Source organism: Miscanthus floridulus, chromosome 2, assembly GCF_019320115.1.
Source record: "Miscanthus floridulus cultivar M001 chromosome 2, ASM1932011v1, whole genome shotgun sequence".
NCBI classification, from domain to species: domain Eukaryota; kingdom Viridiplantae; phylum Streptophyta; class Magnoliopsida; order Poales; family Poaceae; genus Miscanthus; species Miscanthus floridulus.
The window spans coordinates 81090241-81105519 of record NC_089581.1 but is presented as its reverse complement, the minus strand read 5'-3'; the positions used below and the strand labels follow the sequence as shown (position 1 = coordinate 81105519).

General features: G+C 50.1%; 1 protein-coding gene across 1 annotated transcript; it reads left to right on the top strand.

Moving 5' to 3' along the window:
- Window positions 1-10703: 10703 nt before the first annotated feature.
- Window positions 10704-11111, top strand: LOC136536755 (uncharacterized). Its single transcript, XM_066528942.1, has one exon. The coding sequence runs from the start codon at window positions 10704-10706 to the stop codon at window positions 11109-11111; it is 408 nt and encodes a 135-aa protein (XP_066385039.1).
- The last annotated feature ends 4168 nt before the right edge of the window (window positions 11112-15279 follow it).

Here is a 15279-nt window from a genome sequence, read left to right as displayed (position 1 = left end):
ATGCCGACACTGTGTCACTATGAGCCCCGTCCCTGGGTTGTGCTAGTGTCATGCTTTTTTAGGCTGGGCCAATGCCGGCCCATCGTGCCTGGCCCGTTTGGACATCTATACCTCCATGGTATGCATGGTGCTGATATTGCAGTCGATTTACTCATTATTGTGCCTACTCTTAGAAGATATCCAACGAAGAAGACGTGCTTTCCTATGTAATTAATTAAGCAGCGGTGCTGCTACTTGCCATGGGGTCTTTTCTTTTCTTATGCCTCTGTTCTTTTTTTTTGGCTCTTTGTTGATGGTATCCTGTGGTCAGCCTGTGTTGTTTTTTGTATGCATGTTTAATTTCTGTGCTTTCTATTTTAATTGAATTGCAGAGCTCTTGCCTTTTTTTTAAAAAAAAGGATGGTTTTCCTTCTTGTGGCAGTCATCTCTAAAACTACTTATATCATATATGGGCTGTCCGTGATGCAAGCGAGGCTCCTCTAATCATTTTTATAGTAGTGAATAATAGCCTGCTGAAGTATTTCAATGCTAGGTAGACAGAATTACAAGATTAGAACAAAATAAGAGCACACACCTAACAACACACCAGATTTAACCCACATCGAGACTCATTCGCCATGCATGGACTACTATCACTTAGCCACGAGATCATGTCCTTCAGTGCTTGATCACCACTCCCACCATTCTCAACTCCTTCTCGAGTACGAGCATCCATATCTGCAATAAGGATAAGCTAAGAAAGATCACAGCGACACCGTGACAGGCTTGTTAGGCGGATTCTCTATTGCCATTTTATTTCCAGTAAGTAATCGATATTGCCCATGTGCAAAACCTGTTCTGCTCTACTTCCACCGTCGTCCTCAAACGCTCCTATGCGCCGCTCTCATTCTGATGGATCGCCACCACCACTTCCTTCTCCACGTTGACCTCGCCGGCTTGCGCAACCGATGGGTATGGACGGTGGACGTTTCGGTCTGCTAGGTCGGTATGTCCAGCCAGCAAACGCTCCAACCAATAATCCTTGCATGCTCGATGCTCCAGTCCCATGGCTGATGGCCATGGCTCGCCTCGCCTCCAGGCGGCTACAAACAAGGTCGGCGATCGAGCTGAGATCCATCTCGACGGCAATGGCATTAGCGGTCGCCGCCTCGCCGGTGGAGAAGCAGGGATCCGAGTCCGACGACATCTATTTTCACCCGGCCGGGCCAGCCGCACGCGCTCACCGAGCCCACTGACGTCGAAATACTACACCACCAGAGCTAGTTGTTGAGCAGCCCCATAAGGATATAGAGACCCAAGTGGGCTCGTTAATTGGGCTATGCAGGTTTGCAACTTCCCGTTCTAGTTTCTACTCTTTTCTTGAAATTCTGGTTTCAACACACATACTAATCCTATATTGCCGGATTGACAGCTTTCAGCTCACCGAGTCCATCTTATCTTGTATTCCTAGGCTAAAAGTTTTGGCATCACCGTTATTATACAGGCGGGCTATTTGGAAAAAATTGAACCTCCTTGATCTGCCCGTCTCTAGAGATAAGCATTTTTTCGTGAGGAATACAGCCATGCATGGCCGCGGGAGATCGAACTCACGACCTCAGGTCTCGCCCGTTGCTTCCTTACCACTATGCCTCAAGGCCACCCGGGACTGTGACTCATACATTTCTTTTGCATTAACTTTAGTGAATATTGCAATACATATTAAAAAACTCTAGCAAACCCATCGTACGAAGGGTTTTAGCCATAAATGGTGCAGGTGGATTGAAAGGTATGTATCGGGAGGAAGTGTAGGCATCAAGATAAATGATGATATAGGACACTACTTTCAAACAAACAAAAAAAGACGTAGATAATAAGGGCATGTACAACACACAGACGGGTGTTCGTCTCTAAGCGCCTCGAATCTATCATACAGACAGGTATAAAGACAGGTCATACAACCCACAGACAGGGGGTCGGTCTCTAAACTGTTTAATGCTTTGCATGTAGTTAGGATCAACTATAAATAAATTTTTGTATACCATTATATGGCTATTTGATAGAAAATGTATCAAAGATAAATAAGAGCAACATGATTATAATATTTTTAAAAACCATCAATATAATAATTATATTCCAACGACAAGTTGCAGCGCCTTTTGTCTAATTTCCTTTGTTTTCGTAGCGTTGCCATATGTGCTTGATTAGATCCTTCTTGAGTTTCCTTTATATTGGCCGAGCTTTGATATATTTTATGGGCAAGATAGTAACTCATGTCATATTGTGTTTCGTTTACGTTACAGTGTACCGAAGGAGCTTCCTCTTTTATTACTTGAATGAACAGCAATGACTTATTTTTAGAATGATATGAAACAGTAATATTCAGTACGTAGCAAAATTTCCCGAACTTCAGTTTTCAGATAGCATATTTGGCTTCAGTTTTCAGACCACATCCAAGCTTCTAGGATGATGCAACAGTGATTTAATTTATATAAGAAAAGCGGCTATATTGTAAATTAGCATGCACTATGCTGTGCACTCGGTCCATGAACCGTGAACCGGGGAGGAGATGTGAGAGCGGTGCACCATGAACCGTGTCCATGACAAAGGTGTATTTGGAGTGTATTTCTGGAATTGTTTTTGTAAAGAAAAACGGCCATAATGCAAGCATGACGTCGGAGATGATGTCAACTAGCTAATAAGAGAAAGTTCAGCACGGACGGCTGCTTGTTCCATGCGGAGGAGCTCACGGTGCCATGGCTTGCTCGCCGGCGCTGCTCAGAACTTGAGCTACAGGGCGCGGGGCTGGTGAGAAGGGGTGGAAAATACGGAGGAGCTCACCGCGATTCCGATGCGGGGTGTCTCGGCGTCGATTACTGCACGGAGAGGTAGGGAGCCGAGGCGAGGCGGGCGGCAGCTCCGGCGAGGTTGCGGGAAAAGGCGTTGCGGGTGTGGACTGATGCGAAGGAGCGGTGTCGCGGCATCTTCGTGTCTCTGCGGACTTGACGAAGGAGCAAACGAGACCACGAGCGCCCGCGTGGGATCCGAGCACGCCGTCGACTCGAGGGGGCGAGGTCGTACAGCGCAGCTGACCCTGTCGATGGGGCCTCGGAGCACGGGCCTTCATCGTCGCTTCGCGAGACGACGGGGAGACCGTCTCTGAGCAGAACAGAGGGGATTTTTGTAAATTTGCCACGATAGAGACGGGGAAAGGACGACCGCTGTACGTGCCCTAAGGCGATCCTTTGTCACATATACTTTTCAATATCGTAGCTGACACACTACTAGGTAAAGCTAATCATCGCCGGCCGCAAAACCTCCATTTCCGACAGTTTTGGCCCCCATTGGTATAAGTCGGCGGTGATTGGCGACCTTTATCTCTGCCGGTTGCGCGCCAACAGTGAAGGTATTTTACCACCATCGGTTTGGCGTACCATACAGCGGTGACGGTATTTTACCACCACCGGCGCGGCATACCATCCGGCAGAGATAATGCGTCCTTCGTCACCATTTCGACGTACCGTCCGGCGGTGATGATGCGTCGATCGATGCCGGCCCAGCATACCGTTCGACGGTGATGATGCAACTAGCGACGTTGGGCCGGTGCACCATCCATTGGTGAAGATGCAGCCATCGACGCCGGGCCGGTGCACTATCCGGCGGTGATGATGTACCCATCGTCGCCGGGGCAGCGTACCAACTGGCAGTGATGATGAACATATCAACGCCGGTTCAGCATACCATCCGACACTGATGACAAGAACATCAACGCCGGACCGGCGTACCATCCGACTGTGATGACGAGAACACCAACGTCGGACCGGCGTACCATCCGCCGTTGATGTATGTACCATCACACGTAGTCGGTGTTCCCTCCGGCGGTAATGAGGGCAGCGTCACCGCCACCGTTAGTGTTTGTTCCGGCAGTAATGTTTCGTCCATTACCGCCGGTGTTAACACTGTGCATCATTATTGTTCACAATACATTATAATAACAGTAACACAAACATTTCATGGCTTATGCATCGCTAGCAACATATATATAGAGAGACAATGTATTGTATCCAAACATACATCACCACTGAGACACAAATATCCATACAAATAAAATGATAGTGGCTAACATAGTTTTCAACCATAGCAACATAATGTTCAAATCCAACAACAGCGAATATATAGTTTTCAGAACACTAGCACCTTGATTAGAGAAGGTGATGGACTCCCTTGGTGCTCACGACTTGGTCTATAATGAAACCGGAAGGATCTTCTTGGAACCTAGATATCTTCAAATCGGTCAGCTCCAGTATAGATGACACTTCAGTCTGGAATACAAGAAAAAGGTGAAACATAGTTAAGAAAAGCTTTGCTAGACACTTTAAGTACGTTGCGAGGTCGTCCAAATTTACTAAAGGGGCCGAGAGGCCAAACCTGTGAGCCGAAGAGAGCATTAACGGTTCTTTATTCTCTCCTCAAGCTCTTCACGTAATTGTTCAGTGTTTTCTTTCATTTCTTGTCGAACAGCCTCCATCATATGTTGTAACTCCAATTTTTTTGGGCATTCTCTTCGTGTACGAACCCTCGTGTACGACCAGGATGCTCTTTGTTTCCAAGTGCCCGGGTCAGCTGATCATTCTCCCTATTAGGCTTGAAAGTACCATTAACAACTTCCACGTGGACAACCTTCATCCTTTGTGCGAATTCTTCGGTCGCAGCACCCCGATAACTTAGGGAGCCATCTGGGTTGAAGGTAACCCTCTTTCCAACAAGGAACCTTACAGAGCGAGGATCCCAGTTAGATGTATAGACCGTAACATCGCTCTGGGTCAACTGCTCCTCGTCCTGTTCCCAATCTCGGATTTTCCTCATGTAGACACGCGAGCCGGTGCGATGTGGCCTCATATTTTTGTGGGAGTTGATCGTATTTGCATCACTCTGTTCCTTCGCCTCATCCGAATCCTTCCCACTCATGAAATCACTCTAATACTCTTGTTGATGTGGGTATTCACTCCATTCTAGCTCGATGCCCTTCCTTACATATTGGGTGTTCAGGTAGTACCTAAAATACTTGAATGAGTTGGCCATGATAAAGAATGCCCGATCCTTTACCACATCTTCATCAAACTCATCATGAAAAACAAATAGGTCCTTCAGCTTCTCCCAGCAAAGATTCTTCAGACTGGATGGAACCACCCATTCACTGCCCTTTTGTTTCTAGTACCTGTACTTGATGGGTATGTTGTCTTTCACTAACACCTCGATGGCCATCTTGTAAGGCCCCATGACGCCAAATGGCACCACGGGTTCTCTGGCCGAATCCAACTCGGTGATAAACTATTTTCCGGTGCGCAACTTGCTCCACCCTCGCCTAGCCTGGCGTCTAGGAGGCCTATCTAATGTGGTTGTGTTACTCTCGGTGGGAGCTTGCTCCTGCACATATTGATTAAATACTCAGGCTGTATGATTGTTCTACATATAATAGAGTAACTGAATCAGCTACGGCTATACCCAGCTGAATTACCCCAAGGTCAAGGTACCATGAAGGGGATGGCTCCACAGGTTCTCCGGTTGAATCCAACTTGGTGATACCCCAGCGCCTAGCAGGCCTATCTGCTGTGGTAGTGTCACTCTTGGCGGGAGCTTGCTCCTGCACATACATATCAAATACTTAGGCGATAAGATTGTACTATATATAACAGAGTAATTGTCTCAGCTACAGAAATACGCAGATGGATTACCCCACCGATTCTCCCAAGGTCGAGGTATGAGGATGGGGACAGCGGGCAGACACCCTTAGGCGCTAGTACTTCATGAACAATGAGCCTTACTTTTTTCTGCATAAAACACGAGGGGTTCCCCCTTAATGGAATTTTTTTAAAACGAGTTGTGCATACACTCCCGCCATCCTTGTAAAATTCCTCAAAGAACACAATGTTGTCAAGCCATTCAATTCAAAAGTCAAAACATAGTGAAAAATGATTTGATGCTAATAACTAGCAAGCTCCCACCGAGAACATTCAAATATGTGTACACATAACCAAACTAGGAACTTCATGGATGATGACGAACCTTGCGATGAAGGTGTTCTACAAGTTGTTTTGGAGCTGCACAAATAAAGCAAGCCATGTTCAACACCAGATGCATGCCCATGCTCTAGAAGAGTACATATTAATGTTGTGAACTCAATAAAATATGAGCAAACCAAGTGTTCTGGCCATGCCTGGCCCTCGGTGGCAATTACCATGTTTTTTACATATTTATATTGCCTTATTACTATATTTACAATGAATTCTTCACTATAATGTAATTTATTGGACACAGTGATGTAATTTGGGGATAACACAACTTCTATTTCTATGGATTGCAGTTCTCAGAGAAATATATGCCAAATTATTTAGAAAAAATTATAAATTATTTCTATGGATTGTAGATCACAGAGAAATATATGCCAAATTGTTCAGAAAAAATTACAAATTATTTCTATTGATTACAGATCTCAGAAAAATATATGCCAAATTGTTCACAAATGTGAGATACAAAACAAACCAAAACCAAGATGCAATGGATCGGAAGCTCAAAGAACAAACGCCGATAATATCTGACGATCACAAAATCACATGCTGGGGACATCCAAAATAACAGTATGCTAGTTAGCTTTTCTCTAAAAGGTACTGAATGAAAACTAAGAGCACAACGGATGCACCCATATGATAGTTGTACTTCCAAATAGAGGTCTACAACATGTTATCTTTGACTATTGTTCCTAAATGGAATGCAAACACAATGAGCAAAAAGAGTTGTTGTTCTATAACAGGGTGGAGGATAGGTTATACTCAAAGGGGACCAGGGCCAATCCAAAGTTTGTTTACCTCAGATGTGTGGTAAACGGTAGCTGGAGAGATAGAATTGGACAGCCAGCAAAACGGATAGCAGGCTCGACTCCCGCTGACGAGCAGTGGAGCGGGATGGGGGGAGCTGGCGAATGGTGGAGAGGGGTGGGGATCTGATGAACAGTGCTATGAACCGGATTTATGGAGGAGAGCGAGCGAAACAGCAGGGCGTGATGGCGAGTGAGAAGCGGCTCTAGCGAACGGTGGAGCGGGGTGGGGGGAGCCGGCAAATGGCGCTACAAACCAAATTTATGGCGGAGAGCGGGACAAATGACTGCGATGGACAGGGCGACGACGAGTGGGGAGCGACTCCATTATAAAAGGGGTGGTGACAATATCCTAACAAATGGGTATGTTAAGCCTCAGGATCAATGGTTCCTGACCGAAGAGACCTGACCGAGCCTAGGCATGCCACAGCCCCCGCATAGGGCTCAGGGTCTCACTCAAGCCTCCGGCTCCCGATCGTCAATGCTCCCTCGCTCAGGCCTTGGCTCCTGCCTGGCCTATGATGCCAGCCAAGGGCTAGGTGCAAGAAGATGAGCCCCAAGTCATCAAGGCTTGGGGGCTCCCTGACACTGCACTCTAGGTGGGGCCTTGCCGGCCGCTCTCGTGATAGGTCATGCATGGGGTGTGACACAAGAAGACAAGTCTCCTTGGCCTCTTGGGACAGGACAACTCCTGGGTCCACACGTCAGCCCCTGGAGCCGACCTCCTTTACCAGCAAGAAGACTCCAGAAGGTGCACCTGGGGTAGGCCAGTCCAAACCAACACAACATGACATGCAGAGTGTCAGAACAGACCAGCCGGACGACGCCCATGGCATCTTTGGCTCCATGACACTGCCACGGTCCATAAAGCAGCGCTACAAGACCCTCCTAGACTCCGACGCATGTAGACCGTAGACACTTCTCCCCAAACCACCATGTACCTGACCTATCTTGGTATACAAGGGATAATGTCAGACCTTAGAGGAGGGAGGTGGATCCCAGAGAGATCATTCCATTCCTCATTTGATCCGCTTCTGCTCAGCACCGAGGGCAGGGGCAACTCAGAGAGGGCACCGAGAGCTCCTCCACCATATCCATCATCTTCCTCCTCTCCAATGAGGGGAAGACTCTATCGGTAGTGAGGCAACCTTGGGATTAGCATCGAGCTAACCCCCAACCAAATCTCTCTACACTTTGTTGTAACCCTCCGATTTTGGGTGCTCTTGAGTATAAGGATCATCAGCTGCTTGATGTAGGGTACTGCCCGACCCAAACCAGGATAAACTATTGTGTCCCCTCTAGGATTCTTGTGTTCTTGAGTCCACCCAAGCCACCAGAGACACGTACTATAACACTGACTCGAACAACAATGCATGTCATTGTTCTAACCCCACAACAGCGGGCACACTAGGTAGGGGGCAATGTTAAGTGGAATTTAGGCTCTAAGGTGGCTAGAGCCACCCGCCTCATCGACAAAGCAAGCTGCACTACCTCGGATGGCAGTGTCCGCTTCCCTGATGAGTTCTTGATCAGAGCTATTGCCTTTGCTCTAGGCTAGGTCCTATACTTTGGGAGCCTAGCCTATGTCATCGACTGCTATGGTGAGCTTCATCTGCTCGACAAGGCTGTGCCGGCAGGCAATGAGCCCCTAGCATCACCCCTCCACCGGGCCTCCTAGGAGGAGATCTCAAGGTCTTGGCTCGATAGATCTGACGTGGTCTGGGTCCGCACCCCACTATGTCAGACTAGCACCATATGTTCTACATGCTGGCCAACGTCCAACAATAGATTGCCACTAGTGAGTGCTCCCACCACCTGACCGCTTCTGGTACTACCTCCTGGACCTGCCTTTTAGGATCTAGAATGTGGCGACATCTTTCCAACAAGAGCTGGAGCGCCTCGTTAACCATGAAATGCCACAGAGCGCTGTCCTCTCCGACGCCACAGGGGCTAACGTCCCCTCACTTCATACCTTCCTCGAGATCCTCTTGAGGAATGGCTTGGAGTATGACTCCGAAAACATCAACTACCGTGCCTCGCCACACATGTGCTACCATATCGATGCGAGCTTCCCACCGATGAGGTGCCCAAACTCATGCTGTCGGACCTAAGTCCCCACCGATGCATGAAGTACCTTTAGGAGATGGTGGATTGCTTGCATGCTCGGCAGGTGGACCTTGAGGCCACCAAGGTAGAGCTCGAGTGCCAAAGGTAGGACTTTGCATGGTAGCAAGCTGCACAGCCTCCCATCAATGATGATGAAGCCCGCACGGGGGCACCCAACGCCCTGTGCTTCCCTCGGGCGGTCTACAACATGGCGACCGCCACCTACCGGCTGGAGGATATCTCCAACACGTCAGACCCAAAGACCAATGAGTGGCTACATGAGGCAAGGTAGCTTCTCAACATCACCCTCGAGCAGCAGGCCAAGAGCTCCTCTTCCCGACATTGTGCCGCACCCTCCTGGCCATCCCAGCCAATGACCGTTGCCAACGGGGATCGCTGTGATGTGCATGCCCCACTGGTGGCGACTCCTTCGACAGCAACTCTGACTGCTCACAGACCAGGGGCACCAAGCCCTGGTAGGAGCAAAGGCATGAGCCTTCCCCTTAATGTCCTTCATGCGCCACCGGACTGGCGATGACCGTGATGTCCATGACACCATTGAGGCTAGGCAGCATGCTCACGCATAGTCCCACACTCCTGAGCAGAGGGGCAAGGGTGTCACCCCAAATCACTTCAGCCCCTAGGCATTTAGGGTGGTGATCCGGGCGGCACCTTACCGCAGATGGTTTTGGCCACCGATGCACATCTCCAAGTACAATGATGAGACAAACCCAGACCTTCGACTCGAGGACTACTACCTCGCCATGAGGGCCAAGGGTTGGATGATGACTTCATCATCTAGTACCTTCCCTTGCTTCTATTGAGCTCGATCAGAGCTTAACTCGAGCAGCTCGAGCCTGACGGCATCCGTTGCTATGGCGACCTTTGCTCCATCTTCGTCGGTCACTTCCAAGGTACATACACTTGACCGGGGAACTCATGGGACCTCCACAACTATAGGTAGAGGGCCAACAAGACCCTCTAGGAGTACATCCAATGCTTCTACAAGAAGCACAATGAGCTCCCCAACATCACCGACGCTGATGTGATCAACTCCTTCATCTATGACACTACCTACAAGGCGCTCATCCATGCGCTCGGTCATGAGACCCCATGTACAACGTGGGAACTCCTAGAGTTTGCCACCTAGTACACCACTGGCGAGGAGGTGGTCTAGGGTAACTTTAGTGGTAAGGCTAAAGCTACCGTCCACCTCAGTGGTGGGGACGACAGTGACAACCCTACATCATCCCAACATCACCGTGACAAGAGGAATAAGGACTAGAAGGGCCACGGGGAGGAGATTAGTGGCCAACCATGTTGCCAGGACTCAACCCCATGGGCATGCCTCATTCCTCAAGAACATCGAGAAGGCGCTCAAAGCCCCCTGCCCATTCCATGGAGGGCAGGTGAAGCACCCCCTCAAGGACTACGCCACAATTAGGGGTAGTATTTGTGGCACCCTTGGTAAGCAGGGTAGGCCCAGAAGCCTACCCCAAAGGCTGATGGACTAGCAGATGCCTCCCTAGAGGACAACGTCGAGTTCCCCGAGGCAGATCGCTGCCTCATGATCTTCGGGGGCTCTTAGGCGTATGAGTCTCGCTAGTAGCGATGCATCACCAAGCAGGAGGTGAACACCGTCCACACCCTTGCTACCCTGACCTGACTATAGTGGTCCTAGATGGCCATCACCTTTGACTAGAGGGATCACGCCATTAGTGTCCCCCACCTGAGATGCTATCGGCTCATGGTCACCCTGATCGTGGGCACCACACGCCTCACCAAGGTGTTGATGGATGGCGGCAGGGGCCTCAACATACTCTATGCCAACACCATGGATAGGATGGGAATCCCATGGAGCAGCCTGTGCCCTAGTAAGGTGCCATTCTATGGGATCGTCCTAGGGAAGGAAGCTGTGCCCCTCGGGTGCATCCGGCTCAACATCACCTTTGGCCATCCAGACAACTTTTGTAATGAGCCGCTCACCTTTGAGGTGGTTGACTTCCCCAACATCTACCATGCTATCCTAGGCCGGCCATCCTTCACCAAGTTTATGGTTGTCCCCAACTACACCTATCTGAAGCTAAAGATGCTCGGCCCCAAGGGAGTCATCACCATCAAAGGCAGCTTTGAACAGGCCTACTACTGCCAGTAGGACTATGTTGCCCAAGCATCCTCACTCATTGCCCCCTATGCTCCTGATGGCCCTGGGCATGACATGGGAAGGGCACCGGCAAAGGAAGCAGTGGTGCCCGACCACTCAGGCGTCGGTGAGGCAGCCAAGGCTCCTTGTGGTAGTGATGGCTTGGCTGGCCCCTCCATTTAGGTGCTCAGCCCCCTAGAAGGGGTCAACCCAATCAAGGTGATTTCTGACCTTTCCCCATGAGGGAAGGCCACCGTCAAGCCATCCACCTAGAAGCACCGCCTCCTGAGCCAGTGCCCTCCCACTGACCTCCTTCGCCGGCCCACCTCTCCAACAACAAAAACCATGATAAATCTCATCCTCCTGACCTCCTTACTTCACCTACCTTCACTACTATCTCCTTCATCTCGAGGGACTCCAGCAGCGGCTCAACCATGTCAAAGGGTTGACTAAGCTAACCACCCATTGCCCCCTTTGAAGGAGGATCACAGCCAGAGGCCCTCGGGTGAGCTAAGGACCGGATGGATAGAGCAAGAGGAATGGGCAAAAGGTCGACAAAGGTGCTAATGGAATAGCCCTAGCTACCATGTTACCAGCTATGTCCTCTATGACATCTCTTGTGTCTATTTTGTTCATTTGCAGCTATCATTGTGCTTCCCGATCCTTTGTCGGATCATGTCTCCCAGCCGCACGATGGTACTGGCCCACCAAGAGGGGCATTGCTAAGGGTTCTAAGGTTGGCTCAAGAGGCTTCAAGGCTTCCTGAAGCACCTAAAGTGCGAGGGATGCTCATGGTCGGGCACAGAGGCCTTAGTCAAATGCTTAGAAGTGAAGTCAGTCGACCATCGTGTGGTGACCCAACAAGGGAGTCAGCAAGCCCCCATGCACCGATGGATGGGCTCAGGAACTATATGAGTGGCTCGATCAGGAAGCCGAGGATCTCGCCTCTTGAGGACTCAGGGCACAAAACGACTATAAACCTAGGGTTCTCACGGACTAACTTGCTAGTAGCATGGGCATGGCGATCTTGGCCACCGAGGCCATCATCGTAATAGCCCATCCCATCGAGGGACCTAAGTCTCCAAGCACAACTCATGAGCAATGAGATTACAATCAAAAGTAATTTCATTTCATTAATTCAGAACGACCCGATTACAATATACAGTGGCAAAAACCACAATCCCCTGGTGAGGGCTTGGTTTGTCGCCCCTCCAATGATCTCCTCTCCTTCATGGAGAAGAGGGATAGGGTCAGGGATGAGGGTTGGCCTACCAAGCCTAGGGAGACTGACCCCTCCAGATGTTATTTAGGTGCAAGCACCGGTGGCCTAGCAAAGGGAAGGTCGGTGAGGCCTCGCCCTGACCACCTCCGTGCCACCAACACCACTGCGCTCCTAGGCCAAGAACCCCAAAGGGGCACACAAAGCTAAGGTCGCCCCACCATAGGTGTAGCTAAAAGGCCAGGAGCTAACCATGCTACATGAGGCTGAATCCACGGAGACCGCCACGCATAAAGGAGGCTAGGCCGATCGCTCCCCAATGGGTGATTACTTCCGACCTGGCCCCTCACACAGTGCCATGGAGCAACTCCTGCCACCTCATGTAGTTGTGGTAGCTCCCTTGTTGGAATCCTTCCACATTTGTGGGAGCGATCTCCTAGCCGGGAAGGCTAGACTCACTTAGAGGGAGACATCGCACTTCATTGTCACCATCGCCTCCAAGAGTTGGATCTAACAGGAAGAAGAGAAGGAGCCAGAGGAGGGATAGAAGGCACCGCCTCCTAGGAGCCCCACTTTATAGCCCCAGTCGATGTACTATGAGTGGCTCTGAGCCCTCCGATCAACCATCGATGTCTAAAAAGACCTTGGGGAACCAGCCAGGTGCCCCTTTGATCCCTGTAGCATGCCTTAGAGCGATTACATGATGGCGGTCACATAGTAAAGGCAGAGTCACAAGGGCATTGACAATGAGTCAAGTCCCCACTCCACTTTCCACCAAGCGTGCCACCCCACTCCGTGCATGCCTCCTCGTAGGATTTGAGGGGATTCAACTCCTCTCGAGCCCATCGGCATTCATCAACGGACCAGACCTACGCACACCAAGTGTCATGGCTCCACCTCCACCAGATCCACTCCACATGGTTTGACATCCCATCTCCTAGATGAAGTGCGATGGCATGGGAGTGCACGTCATAACTCCACCACTAGGCACGGTGGCCCAGGGGCCATCAAACTGCCTACTCAAGGCATCAGCGGAAGGGACGTGCCTAGAAGCCACCATGCTCTAACCTTCCCTTGGGGGCTGCGATGGCTCCCCAGACATAGCAACTCAATCCCCTGATCGACCGGCGCTCGGGCAGCGCACCCCCAAAACCAACCAACTCTCTAGAGTTGGGTCAGGAGCCATTGGGAGGTGGACCCAATGAGGGCCCTTTGCTCAAGCTCAGTGCGCTCCTTGTGACCCAACCTATGGCCATAGAAGGTCAGCCCTAGAAGGCCAGCCCAAGAGGGTTGGGGTTTGCTACCAAAGCCCCTAGAAGGGCATGGCGCACCAGGATATTAGGTGGCCCTAAGCCAAAACCCAGACGCTCTTGATCCATGGCAAGCTCCAATCGAAAGGAGGGGTGCCCTTGGGCCTAGAGTTGGTAACTCCTAGACGGGTTCACCGAACCCTCACTCGGGCCATAGCCCTATGTGACATAGGGCCAAAAGGGGTTAGCACCTCTACCACTCGGCCTCAATAGCCGAGTGCCCCTATCACACCTAGGGGAGGGCCCTACGTAAGGCATCGCATTCTCATTGGAGGAAGCCATCGCTGCTATGGCTAGCTCGGTCACCAAAAGATCAAATTTAGCTCTTTGTCGCCATCACGAACCAAACTAAGTGAGGCCAGAAAGGGCTTAGGGGCTCCTAATGAGATCCTAACATATGGGTATGTTAAGCCTTGAGATCAATGATTCCTGAACAATGAGACCTGACCAAGCCTGGACAAGCCACAACCCCCGCTTAGGGCTCTGGGCTTGCTCGAGCCTCAGGCTCTCGAATGACAATGTGCCCACGCTCGTCCCTTGGCTCCTACTAGGCCTATGATGCTAGCCAAGGGCCAGGTGCAAGAAGATGAACCTTGAGTCATCAAGGCTTGGGGACTCCTAGGCGTTGCACTCTAGGCGCTGCCTTGCCTACCACTCCCACGATAGGGTCATGCACGAGGCAACCAGACAATGCCCAAGGCTTCTTTGGCTCCATGACAATGCCACTGTCCACAAAGCACCACTACAAGACCCTCCTAGACTCCAATGCATGTAGACCATAGACACTTCTTCCCAAACCTCCATGTACCCAACCTATCTTGGTATATAAGGGATAAGGTTGGACCTTAGAGGGGAGAAGGATCCTAGATAGATCATTCCATTCCTCATTCGATTCGCTCCTACTCAGCACCGAGGGCAAGGGCAACCCAGAGAGGGGCACCGAGAGCTCCAATGTCTTATCCATCATCTTCCTCCTCTCCAATGAGGGGAAGACTCCACCGATGGCTAGGCAACCTTAGGATTAGCACTAAGCTAACCTCCTACCAAATCTCTCTACACTCTATTGTAACCCCTCAATTTTGGGTGCTCTTGAGTATAAGGATCATCAGCTGCTAGACGTAGGGCACCGATCGGCCCAAACTAGGATAAACTATTGTGTCCCCTCTATGATTCTTGTGTTCTTAAGTCCACCTGAGCCACTAGAGACACGTACTCTGACACTGACTCAAACAACAATGCTTGCCATGGTTCTGACCTCGTGATAGACAGGAATGGAAAATTTGGGGAAACAATTTTGCAGCACCGGGTTCATTTTACACCACCGGTTGGAACCCTAGGATGGTGGTGCTACGTCAAACATCACTGTCGGTCCCATCATGGAATGCAAATAAGCAAATGGAAGTGGATACTTAGCCAGAACTATATTAGCAGTGATGCTTTCCACTCAGCCAAATTAGGGAGGGCAACGACCATATCAAACGCTGAGACCCAATTGCCATGTTTTCAAGGCACTTAGAAACTCTAATTTTGGTTGATACTTGATATATTGGTTGTGGCCAAAATTTGCAACTGGCCATTTGGTTTGTTGCCAAAATTTGCATTCTAATGTAGGAGCCGACAACTCAAACGTTGTACAAGCTAGTACTTTAGG

Excerpts from the sequence above, each read along its gene's own strand:
- LOC136536755 (XM_066528942.1), top strand. The coding sequence starts at position 10,704 with ATGGTCACCCTGATCGTGGGCACCACACGCCTCACCAAGGTGTTGATG.